Below are 24091 nucleotides of genomic sequence, written 5' to 3' on the forward strand. Positions count from 1 at the left end.
TACTTAGAGGATGGAAAGAATAAAGGATAGGAGCTGCTCTATCTACGAAATAAACGTACCTACCTAAACCAAAGTTGTACCACACATATGGCCGATTTAGTGTTGTACTATAATCATAGATAAGTCATTATTTCCTCTTTTTGTTAAGCCTTTTGTTGTAGAAAAATGATGTTGTAGTTCTAAAAGTTGATTATTTTTATACTTTGATATCGATAATTATAATGTGATTGACTGGTTTTGTAGCAATTCGGTACAATTTTATCATTCAAATTTTCGATTGCGGCACTGGGGTCCAGCGCTCGAGTAGTTAATTGCCTTTACGCTACACGCTACTAGATGGAGCTAGGACGTCATGCGTAGAAGTCCTGTTGAAATGATTTTTTTATTTTTATTATCGGTTCACAAAACTACATACAAATTATCACCTTATAACATTATAAGGTGAGAGGATGGTAATCTAATTTGTTTGGTCTGTGAACACAACATTTCGTATTTAAAACAAAAGAAAATTCTTAAAATTTACATCTATATACTATTTATTAAAAAAACCACACAATAAGACCTTAGAGGATGGAAAACTAATAGTCTAAGATTCAAACCCAACACATATGACATTTTCTTATTGAGTACCTAGCTGAGACCACAGAACCAGAAAATATGTCAAAATCAATAGCATTATAAGAAGAGCATAGTATAGGAAGATTATATTTTGTTATTCTTATTCAAAACTGAGCAAGCTGTTCGGAAAAAAAATTAAAAGACTTTGTGATTGTAAATAAAGTATATGAGAAAAAAAAGTTAGTCTGTGGTGTTGGTATGGGGTGTGAGGAGCATGCGCGACGCGGGGTGCGGGGTCGGAGCGTGAGCCCTGACACGGAGTGATATCGGCGCGGCAGAGGGCCACCACGCTTGCTCGCGGAGGCATCGATCGCCCCACTCGCGCTCGCCAATTCGCGACCCGCTCCCTCAGCCGAGCGCGCCAACATGCAGCCTCCACCTAGAAAGGTAAGCGGCCACCTTAGTGGAACCCTGCCTCGAAAACTCAATACCAACATCAGACTATATTAGGGCGATAGCATCGAAAATCACAACACATGCTTCTTTCAATTCGATCGCGCTCAATGAATGAACACCATGTTTCCTTCTTGTCTTGTGGTTGCGTCTATTTACTGAATTACATAACGATAGACATGCTTATTTTAACGTTTCGTAAGTCAACACACCATCTAAATAATGTTTAAAAAACTTTTATAAGCATTGGTAATGTGACCCATTGGCACTGTTTGTGGTCATACTTGACGGGTGTAATGTAATGATTAGGAAGCATAGCCTGACCTGGTTTAATCAATAGAAACGGTGATGTTTACTTTTGATTTGAAGATGCACATTTTGGATTTAATTTAAACTAGGAACACATTCAGTGAAAAGAAAATAAAAATTCAATCGCAGTCGGTCAAATTAATAATACCTTTATAATAGTATTAAAAGATGACAAAGCGTCTTGGTGGTTTCGGTTGTATCTCGCTACGGATTTCGTAGCAGCTTAGCAAGCTTTTGGCATTCCACTCGAAAAACTTTGAGTTTAGTCTAATTTTTTACTGTACGAATACAATATCTACAATAGATAAATATTTAATTTTAATTCTATTCAATACCGTAATTAATAGTTATGATCCATTTCATTATTTTTGTATCTTTTACGCCTAGGTATCATTCCTAATAGTATACAATCCTACAAAACTAATTAATGGACGTAAATATTAGGGGTTAAAGTATGAAATTGCCGTTTTATTGCAATAGGTTCTTTGAATTTTCATAGAATCTTCATGGTTTGAGGTTTTCGAATGAAACTTTTTTCAAATGGTTTCTGTGATTTTTTTTTTTAAATTTTAAACATTTGAATATCGACTTCCAATTGTTTTTGTTATTCAATTTAGACAAGAAAGATGGATACTGCGAAAATTCGAGTGATTTTTGAATACGAGTTCCGACGCGGAACTAACGCGGCAGAAACAGCCCGCAATATCAATGCTGCGTTTGGAGAGGGGTCTACTAATGAACGGACCGTGCGATTTTGGTTTAAACGCTTTCGTGATGGAAATTTCGACTTAAAGAACGAGCCACGAGGGAGACCGCCCACACAGGTGAATAACGATGAATTAAGAGAGATAGTGGAAGCCGATCCTAGTCAAACTACCCAGGAATTAGCGGCATGGTTTAACGTTACCTTACCCACAATATTGACTCACTTGCGTCAAATCAATAAAATAAAAAAATACGAAAAATGGGTGCCTCATGTTTTGACTGATCTGCAGAAAGAAACGCGTGTTGAAACTTGTGTTGCCTTGTTGAACCGGTACAGAAATGAAGGAATATTGGATCGTATTATAACATGTGATGAAAAGTGGATTCTTTATGATAACCGGAAAAGAAAAATGCAATGGCTGACCCCAGGTCAAATGCCACAACAGTGTCATAAGGCAAAACTTACCAATAAAAAGGTAACGGTAACTGTTTGGTGGTCTCAGCATGGTGTTATTCACTATAGTTTTCTCCGATCTGGTCAAGCAATAACGGCAGATGTCTATTGTGCCGAACTCCGAACCATGTTGACAAAACTAGCAGTAAAACAGCCCCGACTCATGAATCGATCTTCACCATTATTCCATTATTCCACGACAACGCGAGACCTCACACAGCACGAGAAACCATTTTGACCCTTCAGGAACTGCAGTTAGAAACCATTCGTCATCCTCCGTATTCACCAGACCTTGCTCCAACGGACTACCATTTTTACAAGAAGTTTTCTTCCCAGGAGGCAGTACAAAATGCTTTCACACAGTTTGTGCAGTCTAGATCGTCGGAGTTCTATCGCAAAGGCATTAATAACCTTCCCATTAGATGGCAGCAATGTATAGATAATAATGGCAACTATTTTGATTAAATAAATTTGTTAAAAATTTAAAAAATAAACAATTTAGATTTTCAGTACAAATCGGCAATTTCATACTTTAACCCCTATTATTATGTTATTATCTATTTATATACTATTACTGTGTTTATTTGAAATGCCTCTCAAATATTCTTTGGTTGCGCCCCCCCTTTTGCTAAATTAACCTTAAGGAAGACTGCTCAGCAATATTCTATGCTTTTTAGCAATAAAGCGCTTGCTCTGTTTCGGAACGAAAGCACAAGTAACCTTTTTCTCAAAATTGGATGATGAAAATAGAGCTCTTTGTTTTTTTACTATCATTGTTTTATTCACGAGTAAAAATGTTTACAAAAAAGAAACAAAACACAGTGATTAAAAACCATAAAAATATTTATGTATCGCTGCCATCACATGCTGTCAGGCGTCTTAGTATAAAACAATTACGCGCAAATTACGCTGCTTCAGATGGTTTTCCACCGGCGAGACGAGACGAGGAGAGACGAGAATTGAAATATCGCCAGCCTATTTCCACCAAAACTTGCCATTAGTAGCTCGTGCGAGCTCCGGGCTGCGATTGTGGATAGTGAAGATTTACTGGAGTAACATGCCTCGTAAATTATTATTATATAGTTAACGGAAGAAAAATCAGATGAAATCGTCGTTTTTTAAATCTCAAATCGTACGTTGGCTTCGTACGATTTGACAATCTCGCTATTGATATTAATAGCCATAGCGAACTCGCGCGATCTCGCGAGCGAGAAATTATGTTAATCGTTAAAGAGTATAATACTCTACGTAGGCAGCAATACGGTTAAATATTACAACAAATATTTTAATTCTCGCCTCGTCCATCCTCGTCAATTCAGACCATTTTCACTGAAGATGGGCTAGGAGACAATTGAAATTTTGTCATACAATTTTCAATCCTCGTCCCGCCTCGCCTCGCCGATGGAAAACCACCTTTACACTTAAAACTATTAAACACAGTTTGACAACTGCACATTGATTTGTTTTATATTTTTTGGCTTACCTAGTAAGTTTATCGAGAATGTCGCTTGTGAAAGAGTTCGTCTATGGAAATACTGCCACCTTACCTATTTCTGAGACTTAGTCCGGTCCTTATGGGGGGGTAATCGTATCAATTACGTGTGTGAAACGTGCACGTCGAAGAACGTTCACTACCGTTGGAAAACGTGTGAAGTCTGGCCTAAAACCCTGGCCCGAGTGAAGACTCGCAGTAGGACGTGTAAATAGGTTGATGATGCTGATGATGATGAAGATGATGAACGTCAATGTGTTTTAGATCTATAGTTCGCTCGGTTCTGTTTTTCTGTTTAGTTAGTTTCTTAAAACACAATCTTAATTTACCTACTTTACTTTCAACTTGATTTCCCCCTTCTCCATAACAACAGTCATGATTTTATACCAATTCCGTGATCTGATCTGCCTTAAAATCCTTACACGTATAGCCCAGTAACAATAGAATAAATCTCCATAAACGTTACACTTTTTTTAAAAGTTAGGGCGCTCCCTTTATGTCGTAACGTTATATTTACCGTTGGATGACTGTCGCGTGTAGCCTGTTTTCGTATCACGACTATCTGTCGTGACTGAGTCGTGGACATTTATTTTATCGTAAATCGATCTGCCTAGCGTGTCTAGCTGTTGCCACTATCAATCACTAGCAATCGCCTTGTCGTTTGCACGACAGAATCGGTTGAAGCTGCGATTATCTGACGTCACATTTTTATCGTGACGTTTTATTTATCGCTGGACGACTGCCGTTTTAGCTCTTCCCATTGTCACGACAGTCTGTCGTCGTAACGTCAAAATAGTCGTGAACTTCATTTAAATATACGAGTCACGATACTTTAAATTGCACCACTATCTGTCGTCACGACGTAATGGGAACACGCCTTTAATGTTTGTCAACACGGAATGTTTTATCAAATTATTTTGTGGCTTCATGTAAAATCTCCTACTAAAATCGAATATGAATTTCATACAACTTACTGTACAAATCAATTCCGATTAGATCAATTCCGATTTTAAAAATATCGCTTTTTCACATTGATCGAACTATGACAGACGTTTCGAAACGAACTTGAAAATACTTTGAAACAAATTTGCATTTATTTCGAAGAGTATTTTCAAGTTTCAGTAATAGGGACAAGAAATTCGATCCCTTTGAAATTATAACTTGTAACTTAGGAACTTTTTATAACATCGAATTTAAACGGTAGAATTACTCTCAAATACTTCTGTAAACTTTCATGAATGTCCTTATAGCTGTTTCAGAGTCCGCTCTGTACACACTTCCAGACAGAAAGTTAGTCGTTGTGGAAGTAGCATGTCCGCTTAGATACTGTTATTAATTCTGACATCACCTATAAACTTGAATTTCATTTTTATTATGTTAAATAAAATATCTACGTTTTTCTTTATTAGTCAGACATATCTGTCAAATCGGTCACAACAACTGATATTATCCGCTACAGAAAATAACAACCCACTGTTTTTTTAGTTGTCCTTCGTAAATGTTTTCTTTTGTACTAAGTTAAGTAAGACACGTCGGCTTGTAGAAGTTGCATTAGTTGTAAATCACAAAGATCTGTGGGACACTGCTATTGTGCCTGTCGCCCCGAGACATAAGTTGAAAATTCCCATGCCTGCAATTTCGCCAGTAAGTTTACCCTTAAAAACCTCTAAGCACTAATACTCACATTACTGCTTGGCGGCAGTAATAGATAAGGTGGCAGTATTTCCAAGGACGATCTCTTTCACATCCTTGTGAAAGCTCTACTGCTTCAAAAACATTTTGCCACTACGTTGTTACTCGTCGTCAGCTGGACCTCTAGAGAAAATCGCTCTCTTATCGTCTATTACCAATCATAATTGATACGAACTAAGCAAACCTCTGTCGCGGATGTGCCGCCCATAAGTCTGAAACATAGGATGTTCAGTAACATGGCCTCGTGCCAGCGCCCGCGCCAGAATCTGTTCCCGTGCCCGCGTATCGAATAGGCGACGTGTCGTCGTCGTTGTGAAATGAGTTTCAAAAAATTGCGTCTTTCCATAAAGAGGTTTCCAGAAGAGGAGGAGGAGGTCGTTGCCGCTGCCGTATTATGGTCTATACTAGAATACGGCAGCGACAACGACCTCCTGAAGACAATTGAGGCTGGGAGTGATAATGTGGCATTTAATCATCATACTATTTAGTTGAAAGGGCCCTTGTGTAACAATGTCAAAACCACAAAATGATATTAAAAGAAATGAAATTAAAAAAATCTACTTTTCTCTTGCAGTAGCTTCGTACCTTATCCGCTTAGGAAAATATAAAAAAAATGATAGGTTGGCCTTTTTTTACTGATCAACATATTTTGTGAAAAAATGTCACATCCGCCCTTTCAACTAACGGCGGCAGTATTTAAGAGATAGACTCTTGTCGGTGTAGTCTCCTCCACTCATCACGGTTCATAGCCTCCTCGTTGTCTCTTTCTAGTTGCTGACTTTAATTTTCTAATTTATCTGTTCACTCTATTCACTTCACTATAGGTACTCCGTTCTTGGTCTTCCTCTCTTTTTTTTCCCTTTTATCTTTCCTTCAATTATCATTCGATAACAAGCACAAAATCCTTAGTAGAAATTAAGTGCTCACTTAATTATAAGTTTATTTGCCTGTTATGCCTCCGTGGCCGAACAGTTGCCATGCTGGACTGCCACGTAGAGGTCCCGGCTCCGTTTCCTAGGCTTTTATTATTATTTTTTTATTCGTTATAAAGCGAAACAAAACCTTATAACTAATTACAATCTAGCCATTTTACAAGACTAATAAGCAATTTTAATTTAACATAATTTCCTAAAATAAAAGTAACTTACATAAAGAAATTGTCCATCGACAAAATATCTTTTCATATTTATTAATTAAGGGGAAGACACTTTGTTTGTGTGTTCATAGTCTAGTTAGCACTGGCAATAATATTTATTTTATTTTCTATAATTAACTACACTAACTCAAAAGGTTTAGTTCTTTGTAGTCTACGCACTATATTTGTATTATCTAATAGCTGTATAGCCTCTATGTTCACGTGATGATGAAGTCTATGTTCGTGAGCTTCGGCGTACTTTATATGTCCTAGGCTGGGAGAAATATTTGTATGGCCTACATTTATTTCTCTAGTGAGTTTGGATGGATGGATTGAGATTATGAGTGTGTGCATTATTATTATATGGATCTTTTTGTTCGTGATAAAGATTCATTTGGTATTTGATTCTTAGTGCTAACCCAACGAAACAAACAGTCTTGTAAATGTCTCTTAATGGAAAGATTTGGTAGTCTCAATCCGATTCTACCAATTGTATTCAGAACATAAGACAAGTATATTGAAACAACTAAAAATGTAATGAAGGAAAGACCGTCAAAAGTCAAATTTCTATATTTTGCCGTATCCGTCTCGCTTGTCACTCAACAAATGAATTCGGGTTCAGACGATACAAATTTAATGTCACCTCTCGAGCTGCAACTGGACCCGGGGCTGGATGCGTCTCAAATCTCATTACTACTAGCAAACCAATCACGGGGTCAGCCAATACTCACATTTGGGCTCGTCCGGGTTCCGTTTCAAGTTTAAACCGACCTCTGGTTTAGATATTCTAACCCAATTTCGTATGGGACTCGTTGTATGTCGACTGCTCGGGGATGACTTATGTTGTGAGATTTTGCGAATACCAAAAACTATTTGCGATCAACAACTACCATGTTTTTCGGTATTTGTGATGACATTGATCCCTTATGCAGTAACCCAAATGTGAATCAGTTTAGGTTATGGTGCAAGCTCAGCGTCTCTAAAGCGGCAATATAAATTTGCCATAAGGCTTAATTGAATCTGCAGACCTAGTTTAGCTGCGGGCCTAAGCTCTTCTGCGCCGTAATAAATTTAATTTAATTTTATCTTCATTTTTCTATCACATGCAGTAATTGTATAGGATTATCTTATCCAGGTTACGTGCCCGCGGGGCACATCAATTGGTTGGACTGAGAAATTGGAAGCAACATGACGATATATGCAGCTGGGATTCTGATATTAAATCAAGTATGATTGTAGCGGACTGTATCAATGGGTTAAAGTGTGGGTACTAACAACGAGTGAACAAGGCCAAGCAAATGTACTTACAGCTTATTAATTTTTATTACAAAATACCATCAAATTACTAATCAAAGCAAAACAGCAACAAATAAAGTCAAGAAAAGGCGCCAAAAACAAATACATTTTTAATTTAGAATTTAAATATAAAAATAAGCTTAAGAAAGACTATATAATAAAATATATATACAATAAATAAATAATAAATAAATATACATATACAAAGAGATTTGTAGCGATTCGCTACAATGATGTTGTGATACAAAATTGATACAGATGATCGAACGAATGAAATAAAAATTCTGACTAGACTCGAACCAGCGTCTGTTGTCACGCCGAGGCCACTGTTCGGCAACAGACGCTGGTTCATGTCCATTACAATTTTTCTTTGTGTTCGATTTTATCATCAATAACAAAGTAATGGAATATTAAGGTAGTAAAAACATACCTATATGATGTTGTTTAGACGAAAAACTTATGAAACATAAAAGCTGTTTTAAGACTAGTGTTGGCTGTCAGATTTTTTTTAATGTACTATCAAGTGTCGGGACGAACAAGTCGTGCGCCTTGTGGTAAGCTACAAGCCTGTACATAACAGTTGTAGTGCCACTCGGAGCTTTAAATCGCAAAAATCTGAGTGACACTGCCACTGCGCACGTCTCCCTTTTTTTTTTTTTTTGGTAACGGTGGGGAATCCTTTATGGATACCCCCGAGCCCGGGCGGCTCGGAGGTTATGTGGGAGTCCCGGCGCCCTGAAAAGGGCGCTGCTCCTGGATCTAGCATGGACCCAGGGGTGTACCCACTAAACCCCATCGGTTTGCCTCTCGCCGGGTTTGTGCCGGCGCCGTGGGATCATCTCTATTTCACCACGACGCCGCCCGGCCGCCCCGGCTACTATGTCGGGGCTCCCGCGCCTATGGAGGAGAGGATCGGTTTTCTCCGCCCCTCTCCCCAGACGATTGAGGCCGTGCAATGCGAACAGGGGGCCCTAGTCCCTGTCCGCTGGCCTCAGTGGGGAAGGAGTTGAGCGGCAAATTGCCGCCGCCTCCTTCCCGCCCGTCTACGCCGGAGCGGGGGTGCGTCAGGCGCGTCCTCGCGATCCCGCGATTCCCGCAAAAGGAGGCCACCGCGTCCCAGGACCTCTCGTCCCGCAGCATGGCCGCGACCACGCTGGGCAGCGAGAGGTCCCTCCCTATTGTCGCCACCAGAGTGCGGCGCCGCTCGATCCACCGGCAACACACCTCGAGGGTGTGCTGCGCGGTGTCATCCACGACGCCGCACTCGTGGCACGACGGGGACGCCTCCCTCCTCGCCACCTTGTGCAGGTAGTGACCGAAGCAGCCGTGCCCGGTCAGGATCTGCACAAGGTGGTTGCGCACGTCACCCTGAGACAAAGTTGACAAGTCTTATGTGCTTGTAAATTCACCAGCTCGCATTACTGCAATAAAATCAAGCTTATCAAGGGCAAGTACTATGCTGACATCCAAATAAGTATCCCCAAAAAAACCTTGGTTTTTTAACCTTAAAGGATTCAGTAAATCTGTAACATCTACGATATGCCGACTTCGCCTTGGTCATGCCTGCACCCCGGTCCATCTGGCAACTCAATTTGTGAATGTGGCCTAGATGAAGGTACCCCCAGACCATATATTTTTCAGCTGCCCTTCCAGAACTTGTTCCGTCTACGATAGTCTTCCACCGTCAATTCCGCGTCCCGTAAATTTCCAGTTTCTGCTATATGTCTTTTCAAATCCCCTACTGAAATTAATTACTGATTTTATTAGTATTAACAAACTTAAATTATAACACAATTTATTTTTATTTTATTTATATCATTAATGGTGATGGTACCTATATTGTGCCGTGTTGTATTGTTTCAGAATTGGAATAGACTAAAGAGCAGTGTTAAATGTTTAAACATTATAAATAACACATAAAAAACAAATAAAAGTGTAGCTCCCATGACTGACTAGACATTGGCAAAATTCTAAAAGAGAAGCCATCCTTCTTTTTAAAAATAGAATCACATTACTGCTTGGCGGCAGAAATAGGTAAGATGGAAGTTCTTTCCTCGACGAACTCTTTCACAAGGAACTCTGCTGCTACTAAATAACGCACACACTCAACGCACACACTCAACATAGCCCCGCACTAGGGAAACCCTGTGTCGCGGGTGCCATGGACACACACATAGACAACCACAAATTACAGCCAAACTCACGAGAGAAATAAATGTAGGCCATACAAACATTTCTCCCGGCGCAGGAATCGAACCTGGGACCTCTGCGTAGCAGTCCGGCATTGTAACCGTTCGGCCACGGAGGCAGTGAAACTAAAGTTATGTATATGTGTCGAACTGTGGAAATACACACTGATCAGTGAAATTGACGACTTCTGTGGTCGAGTGACATGCACAACGGCTTTCGTGGTGTCACCATCTCCGAGGTCCCTGGTTCTGTTCCCAGCCGGGTCAGTGTAGAAATACTGACTTTTCTATATTGTCTCGAGTTGTTTGTGTGACCGTTATTGTTTCCAATTTCCATAACACAAGTGCGTTAGCTACTTACCTTGGGACCAGAGAAACGTATGTGCTGTTGTCTAATATTTATAATGATTAGTATGGAACCACTGGGAATAAACGCTTTCTAAATTTACTAATACAAATGTGACTCTTATAACCCGAAACAAAACCAATTGTCTGAATAAAGAAATTTGAAGAAAAAATATATATAATTTATATATAATTTTAAATAATATCTTTATGTCATTTCAATAATCATGGTACAGTGATAAAGTTCCAGCCCTCCAGTAAGTTATTATTTTTTTTATAATATCACATTAAAACATATTTAGATATTTAGGTGAAACTTCAACTACTTTAAACGGTTGTATTGTACACTGCGACAATCCAGATTATTTCAATCAACAGGATTAAGTACAGGTAACTTAAACTTCGTATTTATAGAACTAATTTTGCGGTCAAGTTGTGTGTCAAGTGACATTTTAATTTCATTCAGTCTGTATTAAACTGCTAAAATAAGCTACTTGATAATCTCAGTACAGAGTACTAAAAAAACCGATCTCAAAAGTACGTGGAATTACGTCTATTTGCTAAGTTTTGTTGAAATATCCCCTAGTTCGCCACTATACAGGACTTGACACTGGAGATAATAAAAATCGGTTCTCACTACTCAAAGTATATTGAGAGAAATAGGAAAATCGACCATTAAAATAATTGCTCCTAAATTAAAGTTAGGCGCTATTTATAAAAATGAATCTTCATGTGTGAACAGTCATCCTTAAAGATGAATGATTTTCTTCAAAATGAAATGGAAGTACCCCCTTTCCAACAAAAAAAGAATCATGAAAATCGGTTCACAATTACCGGAGTTATCGCGTAACATACATACAAAAGAGAACATACAGTTGAATTAAGAACCTCCTCCTTTTTTAAAGTCGGTTAAAAACTAGGAAACATTTTTTAAACTGTCTCGTAGCGTATATACTTATAAATATACATATACTTACATATAATTATAAATATACTTTGTATTTAAAATTTATATAAATAAATAAATATATATATATATATATATATATATAATATAAACATATTTAAATTTTAAATTTAAATTTGAATGTTTTTGGCGCCTTTTCTTATTATTTAACTATTGTTTCTGTTCTGATTGATGTTCGGTAATAAATTGTAAGTACATTTACTTTGGTGTTGCTCACTCTTTGATAGCACCCACCGGAATCCATTGCTACAGTCCGCTACATTACATATCTCAACCGTAATTGGAATATCCTGAAATGAATTTGAATTTATTTTTATTTTGTTCAAGAGGTGTGTGTTCAATCGCTGACAAATGATCGACAAATTTTAGATTACTATTGTTTTTAAAGATCGTTATATATATACATATATATCGTTATTCGTTTGTCGCAGAGTAACTACACCAAGTTCCTCAAGAACTTGCACACGGAGCAGATTTCGAAGCTGCATGCGAAAAACCAGCATGAGTGCGACCTCCTCGAAGACCTGCGCACCTACACCATCAAGCGTTCAGCTATCGAAAAGTCTTACTCCGAGGTAAAGGTCAAAAAGTTTGTTACTAAATTTACACATATTGTTAGTGGAAGTAGAAGGTGTGGGGGGAATGCATTCCCACACACGGCTGTGCAATGCAGTATGCGAATTTATACAAATTTAAACGGTGACGTTGTGTGCTGTCTGCTTAGGGCGAGGCTTGCTTTACTAACTAGGATAACTCCTAAGGATACTAAAATGTATTTTATTAAATACCTGATAGGTATATATCGTTAGTTTAAAGGTGAAACTCACTAAACAGCCAAATCGACTAATGGAGATCAAGATTTTGTGTTTTACTTGCAAAGGGACTATACTGTTATCTGTTATTGTAACTATTTACGAAATGCAGTTTTATAATGAAGGACACTACGTACTTACACAATTTTTGTCATACATGTTTTTCCCAATGAAATAAATATATAAAAGCTCCATTTAGAGCGGAGTGGCACTTAGTGTGTTTTATTTTTTAACAGGCAATATTTTTGATGTGGGTGTGGATAATTCTGAAGTGCAAATTATAATATAACAAAGTTACACTTTTGTCAAAGCAAAAAAGGAAATTCTAGTAGAGTACCACAACCGTACAGATCGTGACTTGACATATGCAATGTAGCTGTGCAATATAATTAGCTCTTCCAATATTGAAATAAGTTAATAAAAACAATTTGCGCTTGGCTAAATAAAATACGCTTTTCTTGAAAAGTGAACTCTAATGCACCCATTATAGAAACCATTATTTAGCTGACATTTGATACCCTTAAGGACACGAAATCTGCGAACTCGCTCTCTACATTGTTATTATGCAACTCCAGAGATATTTATTTATGTTTATATATTGATATGTTTAGCTGATCTAAGAGGTTAGGCTTTAATAACCGTTTGGTACATACAATTATCATTTTTTGATAAGTTTGTGGAATGGATCTTTTTTGCTTAACTACGTCCAATAAGAACGCTATTTATCTTAGTTTAGGTATAGCTAATGCACAATTCGCAGTAAGGGAAACAATAGTTCAGTTGGTGCCCTCACTTGGGTATCCACTATTTATTTGTATGGCACTTAGCACAAATAGTGGATATCTAAGTGCGGGCATTAAGGGCTGTAAATAAGAAATTAATGACGGGAACCTGGTAGAAGTTCGAAGCCGAAGACTGAGGGCTATAATGACTCGTGGTTTGTAATTTATATTCGCCTGTGCTAGAAACAATGTTTTTGATCACATTTGCGAGGGAATAAATACAATCACGAAACCACTTGTATGAATAAATACCGCTTCACAACACATCAATTACGGATTTTCAAAATTTCGAGTTTTTTTATTATTATTTATAAACAGATGGCCAGCTATTCTAATACAATTAGAACTAAAATATTGTGAAAGGTAATAACGCATAGTCATGATAAAATAAATTTATTTAAAAAGAAAAGTTATTAAATTATAAAGCTATTAAAAAGAAAATAATTATTTCAAAATACTGAACATACTGCAGAATATGAATTTTTGAAATTAAGTTAGTAATATATGAGCCCTGTACGCCACCTAAGGTGGGGTCGGACTCGGCCTGCGTCGCGTGGTCGGGTTCAGTTTACGAGATGTGCTCAAGCTCCTCGATGGCACAGCAATTAGTATTACGGGAGCTTGATGAGGATTTCGATTCCCGATTTGGGCCAATTCAAGAAACGAACATTAAATTTCTAAGTTGGTTTTGTTCTGAGTATTCTGGGTTATTGTTGTTTTGGTATTCATAGTACAGGAAATTCGGCAGTAGTTTGGCATTTTTTCCCCCTAAATACTTCTCTTTGGCATAGCTTTAAAGAAAATGGAATCTAAGAGAGAGACGATCGAGATACAACAACGTTATAATAAGTATCTTGTTTTCACTACATCGGGAAGTATGCCTTACATTTTTATAATTGTGAGATCTTATACTCGTAATCTATTACGCCTCCGTATACCATCTCCATCGCGATAGCGTGCGTAAGCTTCGGGCTTCGCCCTCCGCGGATCTTGCCCTTCGTCGGCAATTATCACTTTGTTTTTAAAAATTTAAATAACTCCTTAATGGCGGCCATATTCAAAAATGACAATTAAAATTTTTGCCACTAATTTTTATCAAACAATCTCTCCAAGCAAAGCAAGTTTTTTCAACAGCTATTTACATAAAAAATTAAGGTTATATCGAAAAACGGCGGAAACAAAATTTTTGTTATGGTTTTGTTTCAGTTGAATTAGAAAAAAAAATATCTACCGCCAAAAAAGTTTGTATGGCAGCCATATTAAAAAATGGCGAAAAACCAATTTTGATCACAAATTATTATCCGGCACTTCTAGAGGCCTTCTACATGCCAATTTTCAGCCGATTAAGAGCAAATCTCTTTCGGCAGCTATTCTTAACGAAAAAAACACTTATATGGCAGCCATGTTTAAAAATGGCTAAAAGAAACTTTTGACCCAAAATTATGTTTAAGGACTCCTAAAGACCCTTGCATGCCAATTTTCAGCCGGGTCGAAGCAAGTTTTTCTTCGGCCGCCATTTTGAAATCGCCATCTTGAATATTCTTAACCCAGGCAGTTGACCAGTGTTACCCTCTATGACATTCCTTCGAGCACCTCCTACCTATCTCTAATAGTTTCCGTGATAGGGGGCTTTGAAATTTATATGGCGGCCATCTTATTTATTTGAATTTCGAACATTTTTACTTCCCGCGGATATTGACCAGGTGTACCTCATAATCATAAAAATGCACAAATATTGCTTCCAATATGAAAATACACAATATGCAAAATCTATAATATAATTATAGATTTTGCAGGCCGTTGATCACTCTTTCATATTTTCCATATGCAGGTCCTCTCATATTTGATTCTTTGCCTTGGAGCCTATCCGCGTACAGCGGTATAAATATTTTATTTCCATCATACCGGGAAGTATAGTTCCATTTCTATCAGTGAGTAAGAACTTGTAGCTTTATATATTCAAAAAAATAATAGTTTTGCAATTTTTTTTCCATACTTCAAGCCTAAGCGAATACATTTAAATTTTTCGAGCATAAAAACTTTTTGCTTAATCTTGATGTGTGCGAGGAGAACAGTGCAATTAAATTTTAAAGAATCCATTATCGCCCTAGGGTAGTTATGATGAGCATATAGCTAGCATGAGAAGTGAAAAGATATTTAAGTGGTGTGGAGTGCAAACATTACACCAACACAACTTCAGCTGGACAAAGCGGTGTAACATTCTTCCTACTACGGTAACCCAACGACCGGGTGTAGACGTCGTAATTATTATTTATTAGTATTTAATAGATACACTTACGTAATTTTTACTCGAAGGCGTAAAACTACGAAATGCGTAGTCATTGACTTATTATAATTAAAACGACATCATCCGCTGGCTCTTAGCCAGGGTTAACGTGCCCGCTATACTTGAGCCAAGCGGCATGGCCCGATCTGATGGAAACAACGGACGCAATGACTCTCATCCCTTGGAGCATGGGCCGGGCACAGGTGTGAGACGCCACGTGTGCTGACACACTTGTTCCATCCCATCTCCAGCACACCGGCAACAGGGCTGGCGGAAAGAGTACCAGGACCTCGGCTCCGACTACCTATTTACAACCTATGGAGTCGCAACTCTTCCCCGAGTCGCGTCGCCTTTCGTTTGTTCAAAATTTTATCTAAAAGAATTATGACACCGTCTGGGAAACCCAAAAGTCGGCAGGAACCTTGCTCAACGCATTACCATAGTCATATAAAGGGGGTACGCTGCCAGCATCTTGGGCACCTTAGCCGCCGGAACCCAATTTTATTCATATAATTTAATCCTAGTTTTAGTTTCTGTTGTTTATGCTTTTATTGTACCTACGTTATTGTACCTATGTTGTGTTTTCACAAATAAGTATGATAATAAGATATAAGTTAAAATGTGACGTCAAATAGTTATGTACCATTTATTTACTCAAAGATTCCTGTTGCCCACATAGAGTACGGTACAGCAATGGTATTATACTGATTTTGGAATGGTATTATTTTGATATTAGATAAGTATAAGTACAAAATAAATAAACACGAAATATACAAACAAAAAGCGACAAATTTACATTTGAGCATTGTTGCGAATTTACACATTAATTACTAAGTAATGGTAATAAAAACAGAGTTAACAAAATAAGCGAATGGGCTGAAGCAATACAACATTTTAATAAAAAATAAACTAGCATTTAAATATAATACATATTGTGTGCAGGCGCTGCTCAAGATATCGTCAGCATATCTGAACAAGAAGATTCCCAACATCCCTGACATAAAAGTGGACGGCGCCGAAGAAAAATGGTAAGTTCCAAACCGATACACCACTATTACTACAATATTAACAAGGTTTTACTATACGTACTGACTTGTACAATTATGTACGTCGTTTTTGTTTGTAGAGACGGTCAACCGTTACGCCATGCGGTATGTCCAGTAGCCGCAATATATTATGTATATGAATTTCAAGAATTCAGTAAAGGTTTTACACTGACCAATCGCAGTGCTCTATATCATTGTATATCCAGTATCAAAACTGACCAACGACATAGCATTTAAATTCCATTAATAGTATACGCCAATTACTATCTACATTTTACAAGAATAGGTTATTGTGATGTGCTCGAACAGCTGGGGGCCTACCATATCCTTTCTAAAAACAATCTTATTTCAATGTAAGCATAAAGTAAGCTTATTGCAATATTACTTATTTTCGTACCATGACAAACCTATCAACTAAGTAATGTATTATTGCTGAAGTGACTGAAAGAACGAATGATTTCCCAATATTGTCTATTCCTTACTAAAAGTAGGAAATAAATAATGCTATATGAATTGTATAATGCCATCTCTTTCTTTTTTGATATTCCGAATCATGTTATCGTAATTATAATGTTAAAGTACTTAATATTATTTATATTCAGAGAATTTTGTCTGCCAAAAAAAGAAAAGTATGTAATAATGAAATCTGTTAAAATTACGTTGTTTTCAATTATTATTCCGCATTTTCATGAAGAAAAATAAATAAAACTGGCTGAGTCTTGATAGTCACGTTGTGAATTCGGAACCATAACCTTAGTTAGTGTCAACTGTTAGTTTCGCCAAGGAGCAAATAGATGGCGCTGTTATAATTTTACGAAATAAACATCGCGTATTTTTATTTTACGAGAAATTATTTCCTATGTGCTATTAAATAAAAAATAAACAAAACATTGAAGAGATAAATGTAAATAAATAAATTAAACTTAACTTTTAATCATTACAAATCAATATTAAGTCAATAAAACTGAAAATAATATTGTTTCCATTGCATCCGTGTAACTATTTTAAGATTGCCAAATTTGACATAAGAGCAATATCACTTTAATGTCAAAGTCGCGTCATAGTACGAACTGAGTGAATGAATAGTCACAAAGCTGCCAATAAAACAGCATAGTTTTAACATTACAAATAAGCTTACTTTAAGCGTGTTATGGTACGAAAAGTCAATGTAAGGTTAAAGTAATATTGTTTTAAGAGGTTGTGGTAGGCCCCCAGGTCCCATCAGAAATGAATGTTTAGGTTGTTATAGCAATTGAAAAGGTGTTCACATTAACGTTTGCCGAACTAATGAAGTTTTGTCCTGTTTAAATGAATTTTTATTACTTTAATGACGTCTTGCTACCGCTGAGAAATCGCAAAAAAAGTTTACTACAATAGGTCACCGATTGAAGAATCTCTTTCCTAACTAATACTTTGAAATATTTTCATCCAGAACCATCAAAGGCTCAAATATGCCAACCTCAGCAACACAACACAACACTGTGTCACATGCAGTGGAAAACCTGTGTCGAGGGGGCCACAGGTGTAACTCCTCGTTAAGGAGCTTTCAATTCGCCTCGTTGAAGCCTTTGATGACCAGAAGCTTAGCCATTCAATTGGAAAGGTCATCTCCTGTGCACGGTGCCAAATAATATACTTGTAACTTATCTATTTCAACATAGTTTATTTATTTGAAATACCATTTATAGAATTTCGGAACAAAATTGCTTATAATTATATCAGTCAATATACGTGATATTTCGATCCGAATGAATTGGGACTTGAATTTATTTATTTCTAGGTAATGAAACTATTCTTTTTTTCTGGAAAAAAAGTAATGAAACTATTCTTTTTTCTGGAAAAAAATAATGAAATTATTCTTTATTTCTGGAAAAAAGCAATGAAACTATTCTTTTTTTCTGGAAAAAAGTAGTGAAACTATTCTTTTTTTCTGGAAAAAAAAGTAATGAAATAATTCTTCTTTTCTGGAAAAAAAGTAATGAAACTATGTTTTCGGATCTATATTTGTTGCGTATATCACTGTATGTGTGTGTATACGCGTGTCTGTAAACATAAACGTGTAGTTGTGTCGTGCGTTTACGAGTGCGTCGACTTGTGCATGCGCGATGAAGAACGACAGATTATTGAATTCATAAAAGTCGTCGTCGTAGAGTCGGTCACATATGATACACATGAAAAGCGACACGTCATACTCGATAATCGATTACTCGAGCTAATTAACCTAACGTCCGCATTAAGTATGCATGACACTTCACGTGCACACGTCAAACTTACTTACATAACTTTGATATAATGAATACCTCTTCTCCGATGCACAATAGCTTAACCTCGGCTCAGCGGCAAAATTTTCTAGGAGGTTCCATTATCGAATACTTTTTCCAAATTGGTTAAACCGTTTTACAGGTACTTGATGTTACAGGTAGCGCCTCCGATTTTTAGTGACCATGATATTCTTACTCTACACAAAATGCTTATTTTGGATTAGATAGGTAAATTTTATTAAAGATTCTGTAATAAGATGTTCATATTCAGAATTACCATTTACGAGGTTTAAAGCTATTGTGAAAAAAATATATATTAACGCTTCTGCGCAAGTACTTGGATGACAAAAATACATGGTAGTGACCGTTTAGCTTTTGCAGGTTATCTCGGACCATGATAATTGAAGTAAATATGATAAATGATGAATGTGTACAAATGTTTATTTACAAAGAGCAACATCAAAAGATTTTTTCATTCTTCTTAGGGGAATCTGCCTTACGAATTAGTAGTAGAGTTTAATTAATGTGACAATTTCAATAATAACTTTGCTAAGCACAAATTGCAGTCAAAAAATTGGGTGTCCTTAATAATGTTAAGCGATATTTCACGCCTGGACAGCTCTTAACTCTGTCAAAGTACATGTGCGATTTTGCATGTAGTATTGCAGTCCCTTGAGGGATGGCTCATCGAAATATCAACTTGAGGCTCTTGATTTGGTTGAATGCAGAGCCAGGAGACTTATTGCTTACTACTTTTATAGGCTCGAATCTAAACTTCATAGTTTAGACCACCCGCGCAAAGTTGCCTATCTGTCGGTTTTCTGCTCATCATGCCCGCTCCCTTTTACTATTGGACATCCAGATGTACTGAAGGGGATATCATCCTTACTTGGTCGATATTCCCTTCAGGTGTACTAAATGCTTTTCGTCATCTTTTATTATGCGCACGGCCCAGGAATGGAATTCCCTGCCTGCGACTGTGTTTCAGAGCATATACAATCCGACTGAAATAGGCATCTTCTAGGCGAGCTCGTCCCACAGAAGATACTATCTTTGCTCCAGGGCTTGGTAGTGGGTCAAGAACAAGTCCATTTAATTTTAAAAACATACCTGTGAAATAAATGACTACCATAATATTAAATTTTTCTTTTGCGAAATTACTCCGCTAGTTTGTTATAATCGATCAAAGGCACTGGTTCGGATCCAGTTAGATCGAAGGAATTTTTCTTATTATTCGATCTTTGTATAAATAATTATAAGATTATTAGAGTTTGAGCTTTAATTTATAATGCTTTTTTTTACTTTATTAAACATTTGAAATATTTCTGAGCGCGCGCGACTGTTCTGTTGCTACTTTCAATAAATTTATAATAACAAATTTATGTTACTTGCATTGCTAAGAATACCGAAGAAATGTTAATTTTACAGTATAATTTCCTAAAACGATTGTTCATAGTTCAAACAAAGGCACATTGTTTGTATTATGCACAAAAGTTTATAGGTTTTCCTAATTTACCTTTTTTAATTGTAGAGAAGTTTTTTGTAATTTATTTGCCGGTGAATACTTTTTCTCGACTCTTTGATAGCAAAAAATGAAGAGTTAAAAATTACAAACTCACAATAAATATGAACTTGAAATGAGAACTTTTAATTAGCCTGGGTGGAAAGTACTACATTCTGTGTACGTCATAGATTTAGTATATGGTGTACGTAGAAAGTACTAATTTTTGACAATTATAATTTACGTAATGTAGAACAATGACTATGATGATTGATAATGATCATTGCTTTAAAGTTATCAAAATCATAAAAAAACTTAAGTTGATTGTAAATAGAATAAAAGAACTACTTGGTTCATTGCTACGTTTATACATATTATAAAGTCTTTGACTACGAGACTGTTATCAGTTTCGTAGCTAGTAGCGTAGCCTTTGCTACGCGCGATTAATTTACAAGTTTGTGTACGCACATGTAGTGTGGTGGAGGACAACGGCCCTGACGAGGGCTTTACTTGTCTTTCAGAAATAATTCAACGAAAGCAAATTGGTCGTTAACTTTTTAGTCTTATCATTCGTTTCAGGTTAGTCGTATTATTTTTACGGCTTTCATGCGATAAAAGCACTTCTGACTATTTTCCATTTCGATACCTGAATACTAAGTATAGGAAAATCGATTGTATGTACCGAAAGGTATCGACACCCAATAGCGATTGCCGCGGCGTTGCCAGTTTGCTACGTTCGGCTGAGGCCGATACGTCAGTCAGATCATGCCGACGCGTCGCGCGCGGAGTTAAGCATGTGCACTGTTTTCATTGCATTGACGTTTGCACTGGTGAAGCTTCAGTTTGAAACTTAGTGGTGTGACGAAGAATAACTGTTCTATTCAATATTATAATGAAGCGAGAGACAGATTTGAATAATATAACAAGACATCTGGCTATTTTTTTATAATTAATTACATTATATGACATTCACCACAGTAGGATTAAACCGATATCTCAACTGAATAAACGAATATCACTATAAATTGAATATAAAACAAAAGAAGGAAATAAAGATTTGTTATTATTAAATAGATTAATTTAGTACCGGTACCGGTATACGCGTATATAGCTCTTACCATATTAAGATTAGTGGAACAATGCAAGGCTAGTATTACTACCTACCGGTTCCCTTTAAAATACTCTCCTGAAAATACCCATATTCCAAGCCCTGTTTTTCATTGATCACACGTGGTTTTATTATACCACGGCATCGAGTATACAACCAGAAATAGAGACGAAGCGTCATTTATTTGTTTGAAAACTATTCTGCCAAATCATTACTGTGACAATGGCGATCTGATTGGCCAGCCCGAATTCGAAAAAATTGACGGGTGTCGTCAATTGTTTCACTTCAAATTTACCAGTTCAACTTGACCTTCGCTATAATGGACGGAAATTGCAATTACATATTTAATTACTGATGAAATGCGATTCCGTTTGTTTTGTAATTATAGATGTTCTGCTGTTTTTCCCACACCACCGTATGGAGCAACTCCCATAGTTAGAGATATTATCTTTATTACAATAAATACATAACATTTATGGAATATACAGAGACGTACACACAGGTCAGTTGGCGCTGTACTATTCAGTTTTCTAATTCAAGATTTCAGCGCAAACGAGAGTCGATATTTAAATATAAAGCCCATATTTGACATAAGGCCCATTTGCCTGATGAGTTGAGAGGGTTGGATGGCCCTTATTTCGTCTCTATTTCTGGTTATATACTCGATGTACCAAGGATACGACCTACGTTGAGTATAGAAATAATATTTTCATAATTTTCTTACTCTGTTAATATCACTAATTATTAACAAGTGTTTTCGTAATAATAATAAAACTTTATTTTGGACAAAGACAATTTATCTTTAGTATGTTAGTAAAATAACTTAGGAATTATTTTTTTATTAGATCAAAAAGTTAATATATTAAATGATAATCTCAGTACAGAGTACTAAAAAAATCAACCTCAAAACTTCATGGAATTACGTCCATTTAATTTGCCACCCTGAGAGGTGGAATATTTTCTTCAAATTTAAATGGGACCACTACTGAGGTACCCTTGTTCCAACAAAAAAAAAGGGTCATCAAAATAGGTTCACAAATTTTAGAATTATCGCGTCACAGTCGCATTGAGAACCTCCTACTTTGTTTGAGGACGCATAAAAAAGTTAGTATACAATTAAAATCAAAATAAAAAAAATCACAAAATAAAATTAAAAAATTTAAAATTATGTTACAAATAGACCTCCGCTACCTTAGCACGGTATTATTTCTTTTTATTTTCCCAATATTTAGGAACGGTTGTGTTACCAGCTGCAGTTGTCAAATTTAAGAACAGACGTAATCTATCCACTGTCTTTCGCTGTCAACGACTACCGTCATCTCGATTTGTAACAGCGTTACTATTGTCACGTTTTTTTTCGACAAACCACGTTCACTGTATCACTAAATTCGAACCATTTTTGTTTTATTATTGCTATTTTTTTTTTGGTTACTCAACATTCGAATAATAATCTGCTTTTCCTTTTAAAAATTTTGTCAGTCATATAAAAGTTGGTTGTACGGTCGAGAGTACGTAATATTATATTCATCCTATCTAATAACCACATGAGACTTAAGAAATACTGGTCAATTTCAATTTGTGTCATCCCTTTTCATTAGTTGAGGTCATGGTCGACTTTAGCCAAGTGGATGCTCATGACACTTTATGATATAGGGGCATCTAGCTGTCCCTGTTTACTAGCTATACTCAAACTAAACTAATTTGTCGGCGATCTGCTGGGTAAAGTTTTACACTAGTTCACTCTTACAACTTGTGACAGATAAGCGTCCTGATTTTGATTCAAATCGCAACCCAAAGCAAGCTGCAACTAAGGTACCGTATACACCAGAGTACATTAACAGAGTACTTCCCAGAGAGATTTAAAAAAACTTCGTTTCTGATTTTCATTGTAAGTAATATATGAATACATTTTTTTATGCTACTAAGAGTTGTGCGCATGGTGTTAAGCGCCACGCCTGCCCATAGCAGTTGCAGCAATGCCACTGAGAGCTTTAAATCGCAAAGATTTGAGGGGCACTGCCACTAAACCCTTCACCCTGAAACATACGTTACATAACAGATGGTACTTATCTGCCTGTAATTTCAGCACCCTGCCCTACAAAACCGGAGCACAGTAATTGTTCATATTACCGCTTGGCGGCAGAAACATTCAAATGAACACACAGAGTACGATGAATTTTTTCACAAGGTAGCTTTACTGTTACAAAGTATAGCATATTGCAGTAATGAATTGAATAAAGTCGACGATAAAGGCACTTAGTTTTCAATGTAAATTGACACAGCGAGGCCGTCATCTCTTTTATTAAAAGGTTACGTCTGAGTGCTTCGTCATGGAACTAAAGTTAAAAATAAATCTCTACGATTTTATCTACTTTAATGCGACACCCATATGGTTCTCGGCCTTTTGGTCTTGGTGTTTATTTTGTTTAGCAACAAGTTATTTAATATATTGTTGCTGGCGTTGCACACTTTAGCTCGTCTCACTTTGAGATGGGAAGTTAGGCTCCATATGCAACTCAATAACACTCAAGTTCACTTCCTGACGCTTTATATGTGTAGGTAATAGAAAGTGTGTTTAAGGCAGAGTCCCTTGATAAAAATGAGTAAGCAAATTTGCGTGTGTGTATGTGTGTGTGTGTGTGTGTGTATGTATGTGTGTGTGTGTGTGTGTGTGTGTGTGTGTGTGTGTGTGTGTGTGT

At 36.7% G+C, this 24091-nt stretch overlaps 1 protein-coding gene across 4 annotated transcripts in view; it reads left to right on the forward strand.

The window, feature by feature from the left end:
- Positions 1-902: 902 nt before the first annotated feature.
- The window catches only part of LOC113234985 (F-BAR and double SH3 domains protein 2), a 40737-nt gene continuing 17548 nt past the window's right edge, over positions 903-24091 (forward strand). For all 4 annotated transcript variants that reach the window (XM_026470534.1, XM_026470610.1, XM_026470691.1 and 1 more), the window contains exons 1-3: positions 903-1005; positions 12027-12170; positions 16419-16504. In XM_026470534.1, coding sequence (XP_026326319.1) covers positions 985-1005; positions 12027-12170; positions 16419-16504 — 251 coding nt within the window. In that variant the 5' untranslated portion in view covers positions 903-984. The remainder of the gene's footprint in view (positions 1006-12026; positions 12171-16418; positions 16505-24091) is intronic.

The sequence above is a fragment of the Hyposmocoma kahamanoa genome, unplaced genomic scaffold (assembly GCF_003589595.1).
Source record: "Hyposmocoma kahamanoa isolate Upper Pololo Valley unplaced genomic scaffold, ASM358959v1 100021, whole genome shotgun sequence".
Taxonomy (NCBI): domain Eukaryota; kingdom Metazoa; phylum Arthropoda; class Insecta; order Lepidoptera; family Cosmopterigidae; genus Hyposmocoma; species Hyposmocoma kahamanoa.